This window comes from Crocodylus porosus, unplaced genomic scaffold (assembly GCF_001723895.1).
Source record: "Crocodylus porosus isolate Cpor-Errol unplaced genomic scaffold, CroPor_comp1, whole genome shotgun sequence".
Taxonomy (NCBI): domain Eukaryota; kingdom Metazoa; phylum Chordata; order Crocodylia; family Crocodylidae; genus Crocodylus; species Crocodylus porosus.
The window spans coordinates 6,647,344-6,663,307 of NW_017728914.1; the positions used below are offsets into that span (position 1 = coordinate 6,647,344).

Below are 15,964 nucleotides of genomic sequence, written 5' to 3' on the forward strand. Positions count from 1 at the left end.
AGTTCTCATGACCATCTGGCTGCAATAATTGCTCCATGGATGCTGGCACAGCGAACACAGAAGTGGAGACAATATGAGTTCTTTCCTGCCACCCATCCTATGTTGAGTGAGTACACAAGTGTCATTGTCAGGGCAAATTTCTCCCTGTTGCTTGCGCTGAGAAAACTCAAATGCTAGGAATCCAAAGAGAAGGGAGTCTATATACCAGTATTTAGGCATTGCTACCACACTCATCTCAGCGTTAGACAAATGCTCTTGCCTACCCAATCAGTGTCTGAGCCTCGAGTTACAAATCATAATATTTATTGCAACTGCCTCTCAGAAATGTGCACGGAAGCAGAGGGTGGAAAGAAGGAACAGTGTGTTCCTTTTCTATCCTGTTTCAAAATCTCTGGGGCCTATGGCTTTGAACTACTGCAAGCCAGCTAGAGGAGGTGGATCTTCCATTATTTTGAACTTCATATCTCCCAATACACGTTGTATCTACTCGGTGCAACATTACTGTAATTGCAGTATACCTAAAGGCCTTGTGTATTTTTATAAAACTTTATTCTAAATGTACCAGTATATTCTTTGACCAGACAGCATGCATCCCAATGGTTTCCAATAGCAAATTCTACTGTTTGTTTTCACTGATGGTTGTCCAAAGGCTATGTATTATTATTACAATGCAGTGGTGTTTGTGATAACTGCTTTGTTCAATTATTGTTAATGTCTATAACATTACAAGATGCCTATTGTTCTAAGTGAGGGGTGGTCAACCTGTTACATGAGTGCCAACAAGTGGCACAGGCAACTACCATGTGTCGCACATGGAAGATCAGCAAGGGGACAGGCAGCACAGACACAGGGCAGGGCACAAAGCAGAGCAGGGGACTGGTCAGGGAACACAGGGCCAGAAGCAGGGGAAGAGATTAGGCAGGGAGCAGAAAGCAGAGCAGCAGATTGGGCAGAGGAAGGCAATCAAGGTGGCACTCACAGCAGTAATTTTTGGCAAGCCTACTAAGAAGGTTCACCCCCACTGTTCTAAGCTTATATAAAAGATATAGTCTCAGCCCTGAATACCTTGAAAGGTAGTGTTACCCAGTGGATAGGGCACCGGACTGGGACTTAGGATACCTGGGTTCTGTTCATTGAGTCATTATTGATAAACTGCATGACTGCTGAAAAATCTTTGGGCTTTATTTCCTTTCCCATCCTTTGCTCGTCTCGTCTATTTAGGCATCTTGTCTATTAATCTTCAGGGCAAGGATTTTTTGTTTGTTTCCCCTGCCATGTGTCTGTACATTACCCAACATAAAGAGGTACCCTCTCAGTAATTCAGTCCACATTAAAAGTACTTCATATTAATAATATTATTTTTATACAATCTAGGCTATGTAATATTAGGAGGGACAGTAACAGACAACAGATGAGAGAATAATTCAGAAAATATCAAGCCAGCATCAGAGAGTAGACTGGTCACTTAAGGTCATATATTCAAAGATATTTGCCTAAAGATTGGCTCTTATCTGGATTTTCAGAAGTGCCTCACTTTCACCTCTTCTAATTCTACTTTTCCATATAAGAAACTGCCCTTTTTACCACAGAGATGATGCACAATAGCAAATGTGCAAGGAGGTCTCCATGGCACAATTTATAGGGTAGTCAACATAACAGAGAGGTTTGAGATGTGAAGCAGGGGGTAATGCAGCCCTTATCTTTGCCCAATCCTGCTAAACGTAGACCAAAAGACACAAAATGGGACAACCTTCCAGCACACCAAAGGGGCCTCCTTCCATGCAACAAGATGCAGGTTGTGCAGTAGAGTTTCAGAAACATGATCTTCCCTCTCAGAAGCCAAAAAATACTGCACGAAATATGTCTAGCTTCTGGGGAGGTCTGGGTAAAAAATCAACTGCTTGAAGAATTCAATGGAGAACTCTTGGGTGAAGATAAAACTGCCACTCGAGCCCCTAGGACGTGTACTGCTTTAGTATCCAAATGCTTTATCAGGCCGTCTTATAAAAGAAAGATTCTTTCTAGTTTACTACATGCATGTCTGTATATCTAGCAATGCTAACATAACATTGAAATGTTGAGAACCACTGGTAAAGATATAGTGTAACTACTGGAAATCCTAAATGCCCAATCTTTATTACCTGTAATTTCCAGTCCAGTACATGGTTGGTATTGGGTCATGATTCTGACTAGAACTCTTCTTCTCTTTTAAACACAAAATATATGATTTGCATTGATAGCTACAACTACCGTAATAAAATCTAAGTGCTTCATTTGCCACCATATTGCACCAGTCTTGTGTCACTGATTCTAGCAAAGTTCCACTAGCTTAACAGCAGCCTTGAGTTTTACATGCAATTCCAATACAAGTTTATAACAAAACTGCCTGTGTTATGGGATAAACTTGTGTGTACATAACATAGAACTGTATTTCTATAAAAGGCACCAACAATTACAGTTTTAGGTGCATCTATCTATTGATTGCAATGGGGCCGTTTACTATTCTGATCTCAGCTGGTAGGAAGTCTTGCCAATCAAAGTAAGGTCACAACCAGTGGGTCAGAAACTTGCACTACATACATCATAATTTATTTTACAGATAGTCAATACTAAATTGCACCCTGCAATTTACAGTACAACATCACATTTAGTTGCTAATGCCACTCACAGGGGACTTTCACCTTAAGGCTGTGCCTGTGCAATTTGAAGGGTCAAATTCTGTTTTCAGTTTTCCTGCTGCAAATCTGAGGGAATCTGATTAGCTATCAGATTCATTCAATGTACTATGCATATAAAATTTGGGCTACTATTTGAATACTCATTAAAAAGCCTGGGTGTCAGTTTCACACCAAGTTACAAAGCATTTGTTTTAATTACACTAACCCAAATAGTGTCAGGATAATATATTACTGAAAGGTTTATGTGCATATCTATGCTAGATGGAGCAAGAAACAACATGGCAGCTATACAGATGAAAATGTAACACTTCCTGTTCATCCAAAACTCTAAAACAAAGTCTGTGAATATTAACTAGAATAAAACTTGAATTTTCCTTACTTGGGTGTTTACCTTTACCTCTTTTGCTTTTGGTCAATAGTCGAGTAAACAAATTCAGTGACAGGAACCCTTATAGCAACTTTACATTTTGAACAAATAGTATAGAATACTAAAATATAGTAATTTTTGAATGCATAAATGTATTGGTATCAGAAATGTGTTCTTACATTCATCTAGTCAGACAAACAATTATGAATTACTGCTTTTATGATATGGACATTTGTTGTTGAAAAGGATCTAAGTTAAGAAACCTAGTCCCCATCTTCAGTTAATTTCACATATGCAACTAAATCACCAGAAGATTACTGCTAACCTGAGCTGGATTCAAATCACAAGATAGATGGTGAAACAGACTGAAATAGTTTATCCATCCACTCATCCAGGCAGTTCCACTAGTACCTGTTCCCCAAGGTTTGGAGGCTGTCTCATATCCCACTATCAGCCTCTTAGGCTTAGAGTGTCCAGCAAACACAATGCCTACTTAATAATGCCTCAATTTCTTCTTACACGTTTTTATGGAAGAGGAACAGGATATTTGAAAGAACATAGGGACCACAGATAAACTATTCTTACAAAACAGGGAAGCCAACATGGAGCTTTAACAGCAAGAGGAAAAAAATGTTGCAATTTGCAACAAAAGAATAAAATCTATGAAGAACAGGCAGCAATGGCAATACAAAATATGGCATGGCATTCATTATTAATTCCTTCTTTCTGGTATTTGCATAGCTACAGTATGCAAGACCATGGGACTTTCACGCAGCTTTAACATTACTTGGTCTCAATGCTGGTTTATTATAAACTGTTACCAAAAGAATCATGATGTGCCATCAGGATCTTTTCCATTTTTCAATGCCACTTCCTCTCTATGATGTCATCTAACTGTTTATTGAATGACCCCAGCATCTCTGTTTCATCAGTGGTCCCTGGTAGCCTATTGGAGGCAGAAATTATTTTTAATGTGATAAAGTACTTACTGATGCTCATTTTTAGGCATGTTTTTCTTGATTTACCATCTATGACTTGTTATTCTTTTATTGGCATTAGGGATAAACTGTGCTTTAGAACTGTCCCTGTAAGATAATAGTTCTATTGTGTAGTTCATGACAAGAAAGAATCAAATATTCAAGAAGTGGGAATGGAAATCTCACCCCAAATAATATCTACATATCAAGACTCCCAGACTGAATGAGCCAAGTCCTTCAATGCTAGCTGAGCAGGCTCATCTCTTCCCAGGATAGTACTTTAAATATCTTCAGCAACACATACAGTCAGGGGCAGAGTCCTAAACAAAACTCAAGTCTCTGGCTTTAACCATCAGGCAACAACCCTGCCTCCCAAATTACCCAGCTTGAGATATACCACGCCTTTAAAGCACAGCTTTTGTAGGTGTGCGTGTAAACCAGCACTGCCCCAGTTTTGACAGTCTAGGCAGGCCGGATTACCAGGGGAGCATAGCGACAGTTACTTCCCTTGAAAGTGACCTCCTTCCTCCTGGGGAACATTAGCAGGTACAGAGGATGCTAAGCCGTGGCCCTGCTGCTTTCTTTTCCACTCCAAAAGGGTCAGCGACGCTGCCAACACTAGCTTGGAACAGTCTTTTTGCTCCCCGACTGGGACTGTGCCTGACCCCTGTGTAGGAGCACTCTGACCCGCTCTCTGCCCATGGCCAGAACTAGACACAGTATGACCCTGCACGTGCCTCAAAGTGGGCACTACCTCAAATAGATGAAGAGCCATGCTCCTGTTTTGCACCTTCAGGTGAGCTTCATTGTCTGATCTGTCGTAGTATGGTTTGCAATGAAACAGGCTTCTCTCATCTCTAATTTCTGTCTAAAAAGTATGAACATGCTGGAATCTCTCTCACTTCCTAGGAATTATTGGACGATATCCAGGAAATTGCATATTGTCCAATATTGGACCTGTTATATCATCTACTACATTTCCCTCTGTGTTCCTTACAGTGTATGTGCCCAGGCCCATTTTAAATGTCCTATAATGACATAGCCCAATACATTTTACAGCTGAAAAGACTTCCCCAACTTTCTATGTAGTCTCCTTTTCTTACTTTTAAAATTCAAGTGTACTTATAAAAAGAAGAAAAAAAGGTTTACCTGTACAGTCAGAGAGGCCACCATAACTCTAAAGATCTTGCACTAAATTATGTCAATGAGCATTATAAAGGCACTGGGCAAAGTCCACATTGACTCCAGTATTAGCTTTCTCTATCAGGCTGCAAGACATTGTAATGGTTCTTTAAAGTCAATGTGGGCAGTGTACTAAAGAAATACAATGCACTTCCTGGTATTCTGATGCCACAGTAACATATTGAAAAATGTGATATGGCATATGGCCATAATAAAATCTTCATAGTAAGTATTGCATGTTATGCTAAATAGCAAACACTATATATAGAAAAGAGATGATTTAAAAAAAAAAAAAAAGCAGACTGTATCTACTTTGGGGTTTTGGGGGTTTTTTTTAACATTAGTTGAAGTTGATGTTTGTGGCCAATGGGGCAGTGAGGTGTTTAACTGTCATGTGTCCAAGTAGGGCTCTGCTTTCAGGTATAGACAGCCGCACGTCAAATGGGGGAGATGCCAGCACTGCAGGCGAACGGGAAGAATACCCTGCAGTTCACAAAATTAGGAACCTCCCTTTCCCAAAGCAGGAAGATTGGCATGTGTGCTCCCACCCAGGAACTATCACAAAAGAAAACATGCAGACCATGACAGTCTAAGCCTAGTCTTTCCTCTCACTGTTCTCCTTTATTCCCTTCTTCATGCTATGGCAATGCTGCTGAATGCCAATAAGAAAGTACTTTGGCTGCTTCAGGCAGTCTTTTTTTCTCATTCCTTTCTTTGGCTACCTAATATCCAACATACATTTTGTGAGATACCAGGTTGCTCACAGACCTGCACACGTTCTGGTTGTGCTTAGAGTAATGGCATACTGTGTAAGCAGTCACATATATAAAATTCAACACAGGAAAAAAATAAATAAAGGCCTAATGCTTCTACTGACCAACATGAAAAATTCCCATCAACATGGGTAGAAGTTCAGCTTGTAAAGCAACGGCAGGATTGGGCCTTACAGCAAATTTTTATCCTAAGAGGTTAGTTACAGCCTCCATAAGTCCCTGTGTTTATCAGCTCTCGGTGTCTTCTGCTTCCAGTGCAGTCAATTAAAAGAGATGGCCTGGGTTTTTTTTTAATTAAATGCCAATACTGAAAATCACATGCAGAATTAAATGAACAAGCTGGGTGTTTTCTTCCTTATGCATCAGCACCAATGATATAGGTTCTGCAAGGCAAATAAGCCTCCCTTAGCAACATTGGCCCCACTCCTTTTGGTTTAACTAGATGTAATTTTTTACTTAATATGCAGCATTAGTAGAGTTGGGTAAGAGGAAGTAGAATGCAGCTTGCTGTCTCACCATTGCAATAATCCTACAGAGACAGCACGACAAAAACCTGAGATAAAAATCAGATTTCATGAACAAATTTTATAAATGCTCTAAATAACCCTAAGCAGATACAGTTCTAAACACAAGGACAAACCTGATAATTGTCATTTTAACAGTTACTTTTGAATGTAGAACCAAGCTTTGTGCCCAACAGCCTCAATCTTACAAATATTTATGCACGCAAGTAGCTTTACACAAGTAGCCTGCATAAAGTTCCTTAAACAAGTGTTTGTGGAAGCAAGTCCACAGTATGGAGTGACCACATCAGAGGCCCTTGACATGTGTATATTTATCTTCACACTTGTAGCACTTTAAACTATTACCTTCAATTTTTAATCTGCTTACCCTGAAAGTCTAAGGTTGCTATAGCTAGAAAAGAGAGCAAAATGATTATTCAGTTTCTTTTTCTGGTTTATTCACTTTTTGCCCCTAACAGCACTTGTGTAGTGCCAATTTCAGTGTTTCCCTTTTATAATCAAGTTTCCTTGCTCTTTCACACAGAACCAGCACATACAGATAACAAAATAACTTTAAAAAGTACTTATAACTGAATAAAAATAATAAATAAAAAAACCCAAAAAATAAGAAGGAAAAATAAAAATAAAAGATAGAGATGTCTATCCTTCTCCTTCAGTTGAAAGCATGTCAAAATTATAAGTCAGGAAACAGAAATGCTCCCCTGAGGTACTGTAGGGAGAATGGCAGCCTTGCAACATCAACTTACCCAAGAACAATAATAAAAAGAAAGAAACCTAGATCACAGCCTGATTCATTCTTATACTGTTTAATCTTCAAATATGATCACTCTCATATTTTAAAGCCTCCCTAAAACATGAGACTAGCACCCAGATTGCAGTCTCATTTGAATTCTCAGGAAAATTCAGTAGACAATGAATGCTATGGTGTTACTGAAACTTTGTTAGTCTTGCACTTCATACAAGAACATATTTATACGGCAATAGGAATAACTATCATGGTTCAAACATATTGCACTTGTCAGAAAATAAATGAACATTTTTGACAGAGTGTACTTGATTCTGTTTCCCCCACCCTTGCTTACTACTATGACAATGTAGTAATCAGCCACAGGTCTCCTAGTCATTAGACTAATTGGTAGGGTCCTGAATTGTATATTAAGTTGGCCTATAAAGTCTCTCTCATTGCAGAATTTAAAAAACACTGAGATGTCCGAGAAACTAGGAGGAATGTACAATTTATAGTACATATACATATACTTGAATCTTGAGTATTATTTATCTGTACTTGTAAGGAGATACCTCACAGTTCACTGCACTGTGAACCGTTTCACCACTCCCCTACTTAACCCTGCAACTTTTCAGATGCTTCTAATGCATTTTAGTAAAATCTTAGCAAAAGTAAGATATATTCATAAGTGCCTTCTGCAATGTTCTCACATGCATGGAGGAAGCCAAATATGCATAAAATGATAAGCAAATTTCAAGTGCACTTCCTCACTGACCAAGCATGCCAGCCTTGAGATGCCTAATTATTTCCTTCTCTTCCTACTCCTGTGCCTTTTTTAACCACTCCCTCATCCATGAAATAATCTTCCCCAACCTGTTTGCTAAGCTGTTTGCTTCCCCTTACCTCATTCAAATCTTTTCTAAAAACTTGTTTTGGCCACAGCAACTGTGAAAGGTGACACTAACTACATGGAAGACCTTCAAGACTGCCCAGCCCTTGGCTCAGTAATCGTTAAATCTGATCGTTGTAATACTTATCTTTCTTCTCCATCCTCCCTTCTCCTTCTGTGGGATAAGCAAGTGACCAGCACAAGAACAATGTGTAGTTTGGTTGCGCTTAGACCTAGCTGTGACCCTAAATATGGGTGAATTTTGTCCTTATTGTGATCTGTCCAATTTTGATTGCTGGCTCTTAATAGCAGAGGCTGGGTCGGAACTCAGTTCTGTGATGCACCAAACACAGCCTGGATTTTCAACAATGATACTAACTAACAAGTATACAAGACTAGCAATTTCTGGAAGAATTCAAGTATAAAGACAGCAGTTCTGCTTTTTCTGACCATAACTGAACACTGATGTTAGTACTTGTGATAAGAAATGTCTAGCTCCCAAATACTGGCCAAGTTTAGATACTTATTTCTTGCAAGGGGCTTGGAATACAAAAATGGGTACAAATCACTTTCTTTGAAAGAAAATGAGGTTTCTATGCTAAATGTGCACTTCATTATTTGGAATGACACTTATCACAGTACCTGGCAATTATAAAGTGAAGTGTGATGCATTTTGAATCGGAGTGTAAGTAAGTAGCTGATGCACAGGTACTCTGAAAGCTATGAGGAGCAGGGCATCACACAGCAATAAGACACATGTGAGACAATAGCCACAAAACATCCTAGATTTAGATTGCTCTAGAGTTAGAACAGTTTTGCAGCCAGGAGCTCCAGGAGACATGGGGAGTACGCCAGATTGTCAACTGAGCCAAAAGTATCTGTACCAAAAAAAAAGAGACCATTGCTTCCTGATTCTTTTTTGTATAGCACTAAGTTGATACATGTTGCAGAGGATCAACACTTTTCCAGGCTTCTCAGGGAGATGTATGGATCTCTAGAAGTCTGCTACCACCATCAGTTATAAGCACTTTTTAAAGTCTATTTTGTTACCTGTATGCACTGATGTACATATCTTAATTGAAGGGACATTGATTTCAGTTTCACTTCATACTGTCCTCCACCAGAAGAATAACTATCTATGCGAGACCACAAGGTAAATCAGACTAACATTACCGGTCAGCATCAATGGCTTATTTATGAACTCTGAATTACAAATGAGCACTGCAGGTTTAATACATGTAGTTGGTGACTAGTTTTTCCAAAAGCAATGAGCAAGAAATGGACTGTGAGAAAGAGATTCATAATGTAACAGACTATAGATTGGTGAGGGGGAAAAAAGGGTGATAAAGGCTCTTGGAAAAAAACAATAATAATTTGGAAAGAAAAAAAAATAATCAGAGCAAGTCAGCAAAGTCTCTTTCTATAGGAGGGGTGATGGAAGAAGTGGGGGGGAATGAAAAAAAAAAAAGAAAAACAAAACTATTCAACACAATCAGAACGCAAATAGTACAACTCCCCAGGCTGGGATTCAGCCCACTCTGGCATCCTAGCAAACGAGTGCAACTTTTCCAGGCTCCCCTTCTGCAGCCCTCTCTTTTCCAATCTGCCCTGAATCATCTGCACAAGGATCAAGGGAAACTGAACTGGATCCAACCCACAGATATAGAATAAATGAAAAAGGAATTGAGGTGCGAGAAGGATGCAACTTCTAATCTGAATTCTCACATTTACATAACTACACTTTACTTTCATTTGAAGGAGGGTTTTTTCCATATTGGGAAGATGCAAACATTCCTCTGTACATGCAGACACCAGACACATTGTGCCAAAGCAAGAGAACCCAAGACCGAAAATGAGTATATTACTTTTGCAATCCAAACTGGGTGAGCATGCACAGATTCTGTGTTGTGCAAACTCTCTTCAGGTTGAATGCCAAACAGGAAGGGGAAGCAGTCACCTCTGCACTCCAGTGACATTGTAGTATTTTGTTTCTAGGGAGTGGTGAGGTGTTGGACCTTAATATCTCATCCCCTCTCCCCTCCTGTACTCCCAGACTAATATAAGTGGTTGTTCCGAGTTTGGTATCTGAGTCCTAGCAGCACCATCCACCAGCCCCAAGCACCACTCACTGGCTCCCTGGGCCAGCACTGTGCCAACAGTGAGCAGGGGAAGGATGGGGAGAGGAAAAAGGCAGGTGCTTGTTTGCACTGGTTAAGAAAGGATTCATTTTCTTTTTGCACAAGGAAGCAGGCACATTCACTGTGGCCTATAATTGTCATGCAGCATCCTGACCAGTGACCTAGCTAGCTGGCCCCAGCTTTCCCTTCTTCTTCACTTGAAAATGTTTGTAATTGTTATTTTAATAAAAAGTAATTAAATCAAATGTATACATAGGTATAATGTTACATCTGGCAATAAGAGCAGGTGTGAGATAGACTCTGTGTGTGTGTGTTTTAAATTAGTACACTGAAGCACTGGATAAGGATGACTTCACTTGTGCATCTGCTTCTTACCAAGCAGACAATTATCTCTACCTACATACAAAATGGATAGTCATCTACATCCATGATAACATAAGCACAGGGGGTCCCTGGTGTGATGGGGCAACACATTCTAACTGTACATGACAGCATGTATAGCTGCAGTAGGAAAATCAATGGCTTTGGTATACAGCTACCACACACACATTCTGCTTCTGGCATGGAGGACATGGCCAGGACACCCATATGCTGCACAGATCTACAGCAGCTGTTCCTGACTCTTGAGGCCATTAGCAGCCAAAACAGGCTAGTACAATGCTCTAAACTACACTTGAGGGCTAGCCCTGTACACAGCACTCCTCGAGATCAGGAATACAAAGCTGATCAATATAATGTCTTGCAGACTCAAACCTGTGATGTGCTATGTGCAGCCCAACCAGACCACAGGATCTGACTCACTGAATGGTGGGAGCAACAACTTTCTCTATCTTACTTTACAAAGCCCCAAACAATAAGTGTCTGTAACTCCACAGGAATAGATGCAGAATTTCAGAGAAACAGGAGCAACAACTCATATAGCGCACAGCAGCCTGCCGTCTAAACAACAAAGGCAGATGTGACATTATCACAGCAGTACCCCATGCACTCCACTGATGTCCCATTCAAACTAAAAGGATCACATTCAAAGATTTGATCATAATCTACAAGGCTGTAAAAGTGAAGGGCCTGGCCATATCAAGGACCATTTCACAATCCACAAGATAACTGTACTCCATACAAATGATACAGTTAAGTAGGTTCAGATTCTTAGTGACAGAGGGCAGAATATTCACAATGAGAGGACCCTCAGCTGTGGAAGGCCTTGCCAAAGTGAAAGCCACTAAGTGCACCCACATGTGACCCTATGGACCAAGATGCAAGAACCATATTTATACCAAAGCTGTTACCTGCAAGGGACTTCTACTGCTGACAGTCTGATAGGGATAGCAAGAGAGAATGAATGAATGAATGAAAGAGAAAGGAAGAGGAAGAGAAGAAATTTAGAAACTTGAAAAAACAGGGATGAAGTAATCTATCTTAGCCATGAAGCAGAGATGGGCATGCTTTTAATACTAAGGACAAGTAAATACCAATCTCCCTGCCAAAGGATCAAGCAGTTGCAAAATGCAGTGCCTTCCTTCCAGCTCTGATGAAGGGCATGGGAGAAATGGCTGTGCTCAAATGGCACGTCTGCCTACAAGCCCCCAAATCATGGTGCATTTGTGCTTATAGCCCAATTCCATCCTCAGTGGACTACTGCTTATGATATATTTGTTTAACTTTTCTAAATGTTATTCATCTGTTGTATATTTAGCTCTATGACATCTCTATTAAATATACCAGAAGGTACCACCCAGTCACGTGAAATCTTCCTTATGTAGCAAACTAACCATGATGAATGAAGGACCTTTGCGCAGGGGATTGCCCTGGGCCTCTTTAAGAGTTAAAGATAAATTTTCCTCTGGTTCTGGAAAATATTAAGATAGAGGAATTCAGGGACTCAAGCTGTCTATTGATCCCAAACCGATTTCAACCAACATAACGGTCAATACGCAGTATGAAGCTAAACTAGCTAGCAACAGCATTACAATGTGATAGCCCAACAAACCAAACCTAATTATCAACCACCTTTAGAGTAATTATCATCAACTTCTACTGGCTATGGAGATTTTCTACTGGCTACAAAGTTTTTAGCCATGAGGTGGGATAAAACCTCACCTAGCTACCAGTCTTATTTTGAAATGATGCACTGTCATTTAAGTACTACTTCAATGGCAAAGACTAAAACAGTAGTTCTCAACCAACCAGGGTGCCTTGAGCCTTTTTTTTTCCAAGGATGCCACCAGAGGTCACACAATGTTATTGCTGTTAGCTGCAGGAAGATGATTCACAAAATAAACCCAGAGATTTCAAATAAAATAAATTTAAATACATTCTGACCTGTTGTGGTCTTTTCAAGTTCTTTGCAACAGACAAATTGCTCTATTATTTTTCTGTAGTCAAAAAAATGAGTGCAAACTAAGAGCTGGCTTTTTCTAAAGGGTGCCTTGAGCCTAAAAAAGGGTGCCTTGAGTCTAATGAGAGGCGCCTAGAGTCAAAAAGGCTGAGAACCATTTCTCTGAAATGCACTAAGAGAATATATTAACCACTGCAGGCTAAGCCACTAAGTTATATTCAGTAGCAACAGACCATAATTCTAATAATTACTATGAAGGTTGATATACTGATCATAATTTATATTGGATGGTGAAAGCAAGCCTTAAAGTGTAATCCGTTTTGTGCATTCTTAAATCCCTCAATACAACATTCAGCTCTTTAAGGAAAACTAAACAACTTCCCTTAGCCTAAATAAATATTAAGCCCGTGATGCATTACTTTACTCCAGTTCACCAAAGGGGAACTCCTATGCAAACTGATCATTATAATAGAAATCCTTATAATCCCTCTCTCCCATTCAAACTCAAAACATGTAATCCTGTGAATAAATCCAGAAAGAAAGTGTAACAAAATGGGCAATAAAAACTTACTGCATTCACATCTTTTCATCTACCATTAATACTGTAAACACTCACTTGAAGGCCCTTGAGTATGACTAATCTGATGTTTTGGCTCCCACCAGTAATAGCCATAATAGTGTGCCTCTTGTTATAACACCCAGTTTGATTCACCACCCCCTAGAAAAGTGGTTAGAGAAGACACCCCTTCCATTCAGAGTAAAACCTCACGTCAGATCTTCTTGCAAAATGCTGCAAAATCAGCACTAAATCTAAAAAGTATGGTTCTAATAGTAAGCGAGCACAGGACTTTTTTCTCTTTATTTTATTGCTTTGGAAGCCTGCAAGCTCCAACTGTATAAATGCCAATAACTTCCCAAGTTTTAAAGCTGCTGAAGTAAGAGATCAGATTTTAGCAAGTGCTTTCCAGGCAATGAGCCAAACTTCTTCTGATTCACTAAAAGCAACAAGGGCTGGGGGTGGGGGGGGGGCAGACTGAAGGGCTGATTAACTTCAGTTACCGCACAATTTCAAAAATGTCTCCTTACTGCAAAGGGTGCCATCGCGGAGAGCCCTGCACAGCCTGTTATTCCTTGGGTTTGAAAAAATGCGCTGGAGAAATCCAGCAAACGCCTTCCAACCACAAAGTAATTTACAGCTGTAGATCCCCTCTCTTGACTTAGGAGGCTGCTCTGCTGAAATAAGGAGTCTTTTTGTTTTTACAATCAATCTAGCTGCAATTTCCGGGGGGGGAGGGGGGGTATGGCAAGGGTTTTGCATCTGGCCCGAGAGATCGGTCGTATTTCAGAGGCTTCAACCCATTTGGGCAGGATCAGTTCCTGCCGCCGCGGAGCGCCCGCGGGAGGAGCCCTGGAAGAGCAGGTGCATTCCTGGCCGCCGGGCGCGGAGCGGCGCGGGGCTGGCAGCGCCCCCCCCCGCAGGGAAGCCGGGCGGGGCCGCGCCACCTGCCCCCGGCGCCCGCTCTCGCCCCCCGGGCTCACGTGTTGCGTCTGCGCCCGCTGAAAGTCTGCCCAAGGAAACCACATTTTACAAAAGAAACGTTTTGGTTGTCAGGGGAAATGCGAGCCCCCCGCCCCGGGGCCGCGCCGGCTGTCACTGCGAGCCCGGCCGGCGGAGCCCCGCTTCCGCTCCTGCCGCACAGGATCGCAGGCAGCATCCTGCCTGGGTGCCTCGCTTTTGAATAATGGGAGGGAGCAGCAAGCCTCCTTCCCTGGCGGAGGGAAGCCGGGTTTCAGTGCCGGCTCTGGTCAGCTCCCCGGGACGAGGGCGAGCGGGCGGCGGGTGCCGGCGCTGCCCGTGCGAGCGCATCAGCGGCGCCGTGCGCGGCGCGGAGTCCAGCGCTCCCTCTCGCATCATTAGCCAGGCTAATGCACTCCAGAGAGTCCCTTTAATGCAGGCTACTGGCATCCACAGCCGAGCTGTGGCCATTTGAACCGAGGGAGGGAGGGAGGGGGCGAGAGAAATTAAAGATCGTTTGTTCATACAGCGGATTAGCAGAAGTGGTCATTGAAATGAAGCTTAGCGAGAAGGGCAGATGCTTTCCAAAGCAAGTGACACAACTCTCTGGCTTGGGGATCATTTTAATAAGACCGTAAGACTACAGGAAAAAGTGAAGCCCCTTTCCAAAACAGCCTGGCACTCCGAGGTCAGCACGCCTCCTTTGTTTCTTTCTTTCTTTACAACCAAAAGGGAGAGAAGAGAGAAAGGACACATACCTGTACCTGAAAGCACAGCAGCAGGAAATGTAAACATCTGGAGAGGAGAAAAAAAAAAGCAACAACAGATCAAATGGTGCGGTGAAATGGTTAAAGTTTTTTGTTTGTTTAGATTTTTTTTTTTTTAATAGCACAGATCGAGGCTTTGCTCAGAAAAGGCTCGGGTCTCAATGACCGCCTGATTGCAAGGGAAATGCAACCGAGCCTGAAAAAGGAAAGTTGGGAAAAAAAATAAAAATATGTCATAATCCTTACAAGCAAGTGCAGGCTGAGAGCAGTGAATACATCGCTGGGTGAGGAGAGGGGGGAGGTCAGTGGCTTCAAGTTAACGGAGTAAAATCCCCAACCGCAGCCTTGACATGGGAATGATCCAGTTATAAAACCCAGCAGATTTCCAGCGATCTCGCTTCGCGCTGATAAACAAAGATGAGAAGTTGAGATACTGCCTGCTTTGCCTCCTCCGAGTGACTCCCTTAGGCATCAGATCTCCTCTTCCCCCTGTCTCTCCTCCTCCTCCTCTCTCTCCGCCTTTGGAGAGATGAAGGTGCTTATTGTCAGTAACTTCCGATCATCAGCAAATAACCCCCCCTGCCTCCCCCTCCCCTCTTCTGCTAAGGACCCAGCCCTGCGAGGAGGATAAAGCCTTTTTCGTGGACTCGGCTTCCCAGGCAGAGGCGCAACAGCAGCAGCGGCAGGAGCGGCAGCAGAGCTAATATTTGCTTAAGGTTATGATGGCTGGCGTTTGCCCTCTGATCCCCTTCCTTGTGATGGATCCCTCGGTGCCTGGCAGGTTATTTCAGTGGGAGCATGCCGGGATGCAGCTCGCAGGTCTCCGCCGCGGCGCAGGTTCCTGCAGAGGTCAGAGCGGGGGGTGGGGACGCGGCGCTCATGTGCGCCCTGCGCAGCTAGCGGCCGGCCGGCGGGGGGGCCCCGGCGCACACAATGCGGGAGGAAAGCTTCAGCCCTGGTCTCTCGCCTCCTGCGGGCTCATGTTTCCTGCTCTCCGCGGCTCCTTCCCTCCGCATCGCCCCCGGGGCTTCCGAGCAGGGCAGCGCCGCCCCGGCCGAGGGATGGAGGCCGCGGCGATCGGCGCCCCC

The 15,964-nt window shown here is 42.4% G+C and overlaps 1 protein-coding gene across 1 annotated transcript in view; it reads right to left on the reverse strand.

Annotated features, from left to right (window-relative positions):
- FGF18 (fibroblast growth factor 18) overlaps positions 1–15,933 on the reverse strand; it is a 114,634-nt gene extending 98,701 nt beyond the window's left edge. The window contains exons 1-2 of the mRNA XM_019534843.1: positions 15,123–15,933; positions 14,868–14,904 (exon numbers count right to left, since the gene is read on the reverse strand). Coding sequence (XP_019390388.1) covers positions 14,868–14,904; positions 15,123–15,154 — 69 coding nt within the window. The 5' untranslated portion in view covers positions 15,155–15,933. The remainder of the gene's footprint in view (positions 1–14,867; positions 14,905–15,122) is intronic.
- Positions 15,934–15,964: the final 31 nt, after the last annotated feature.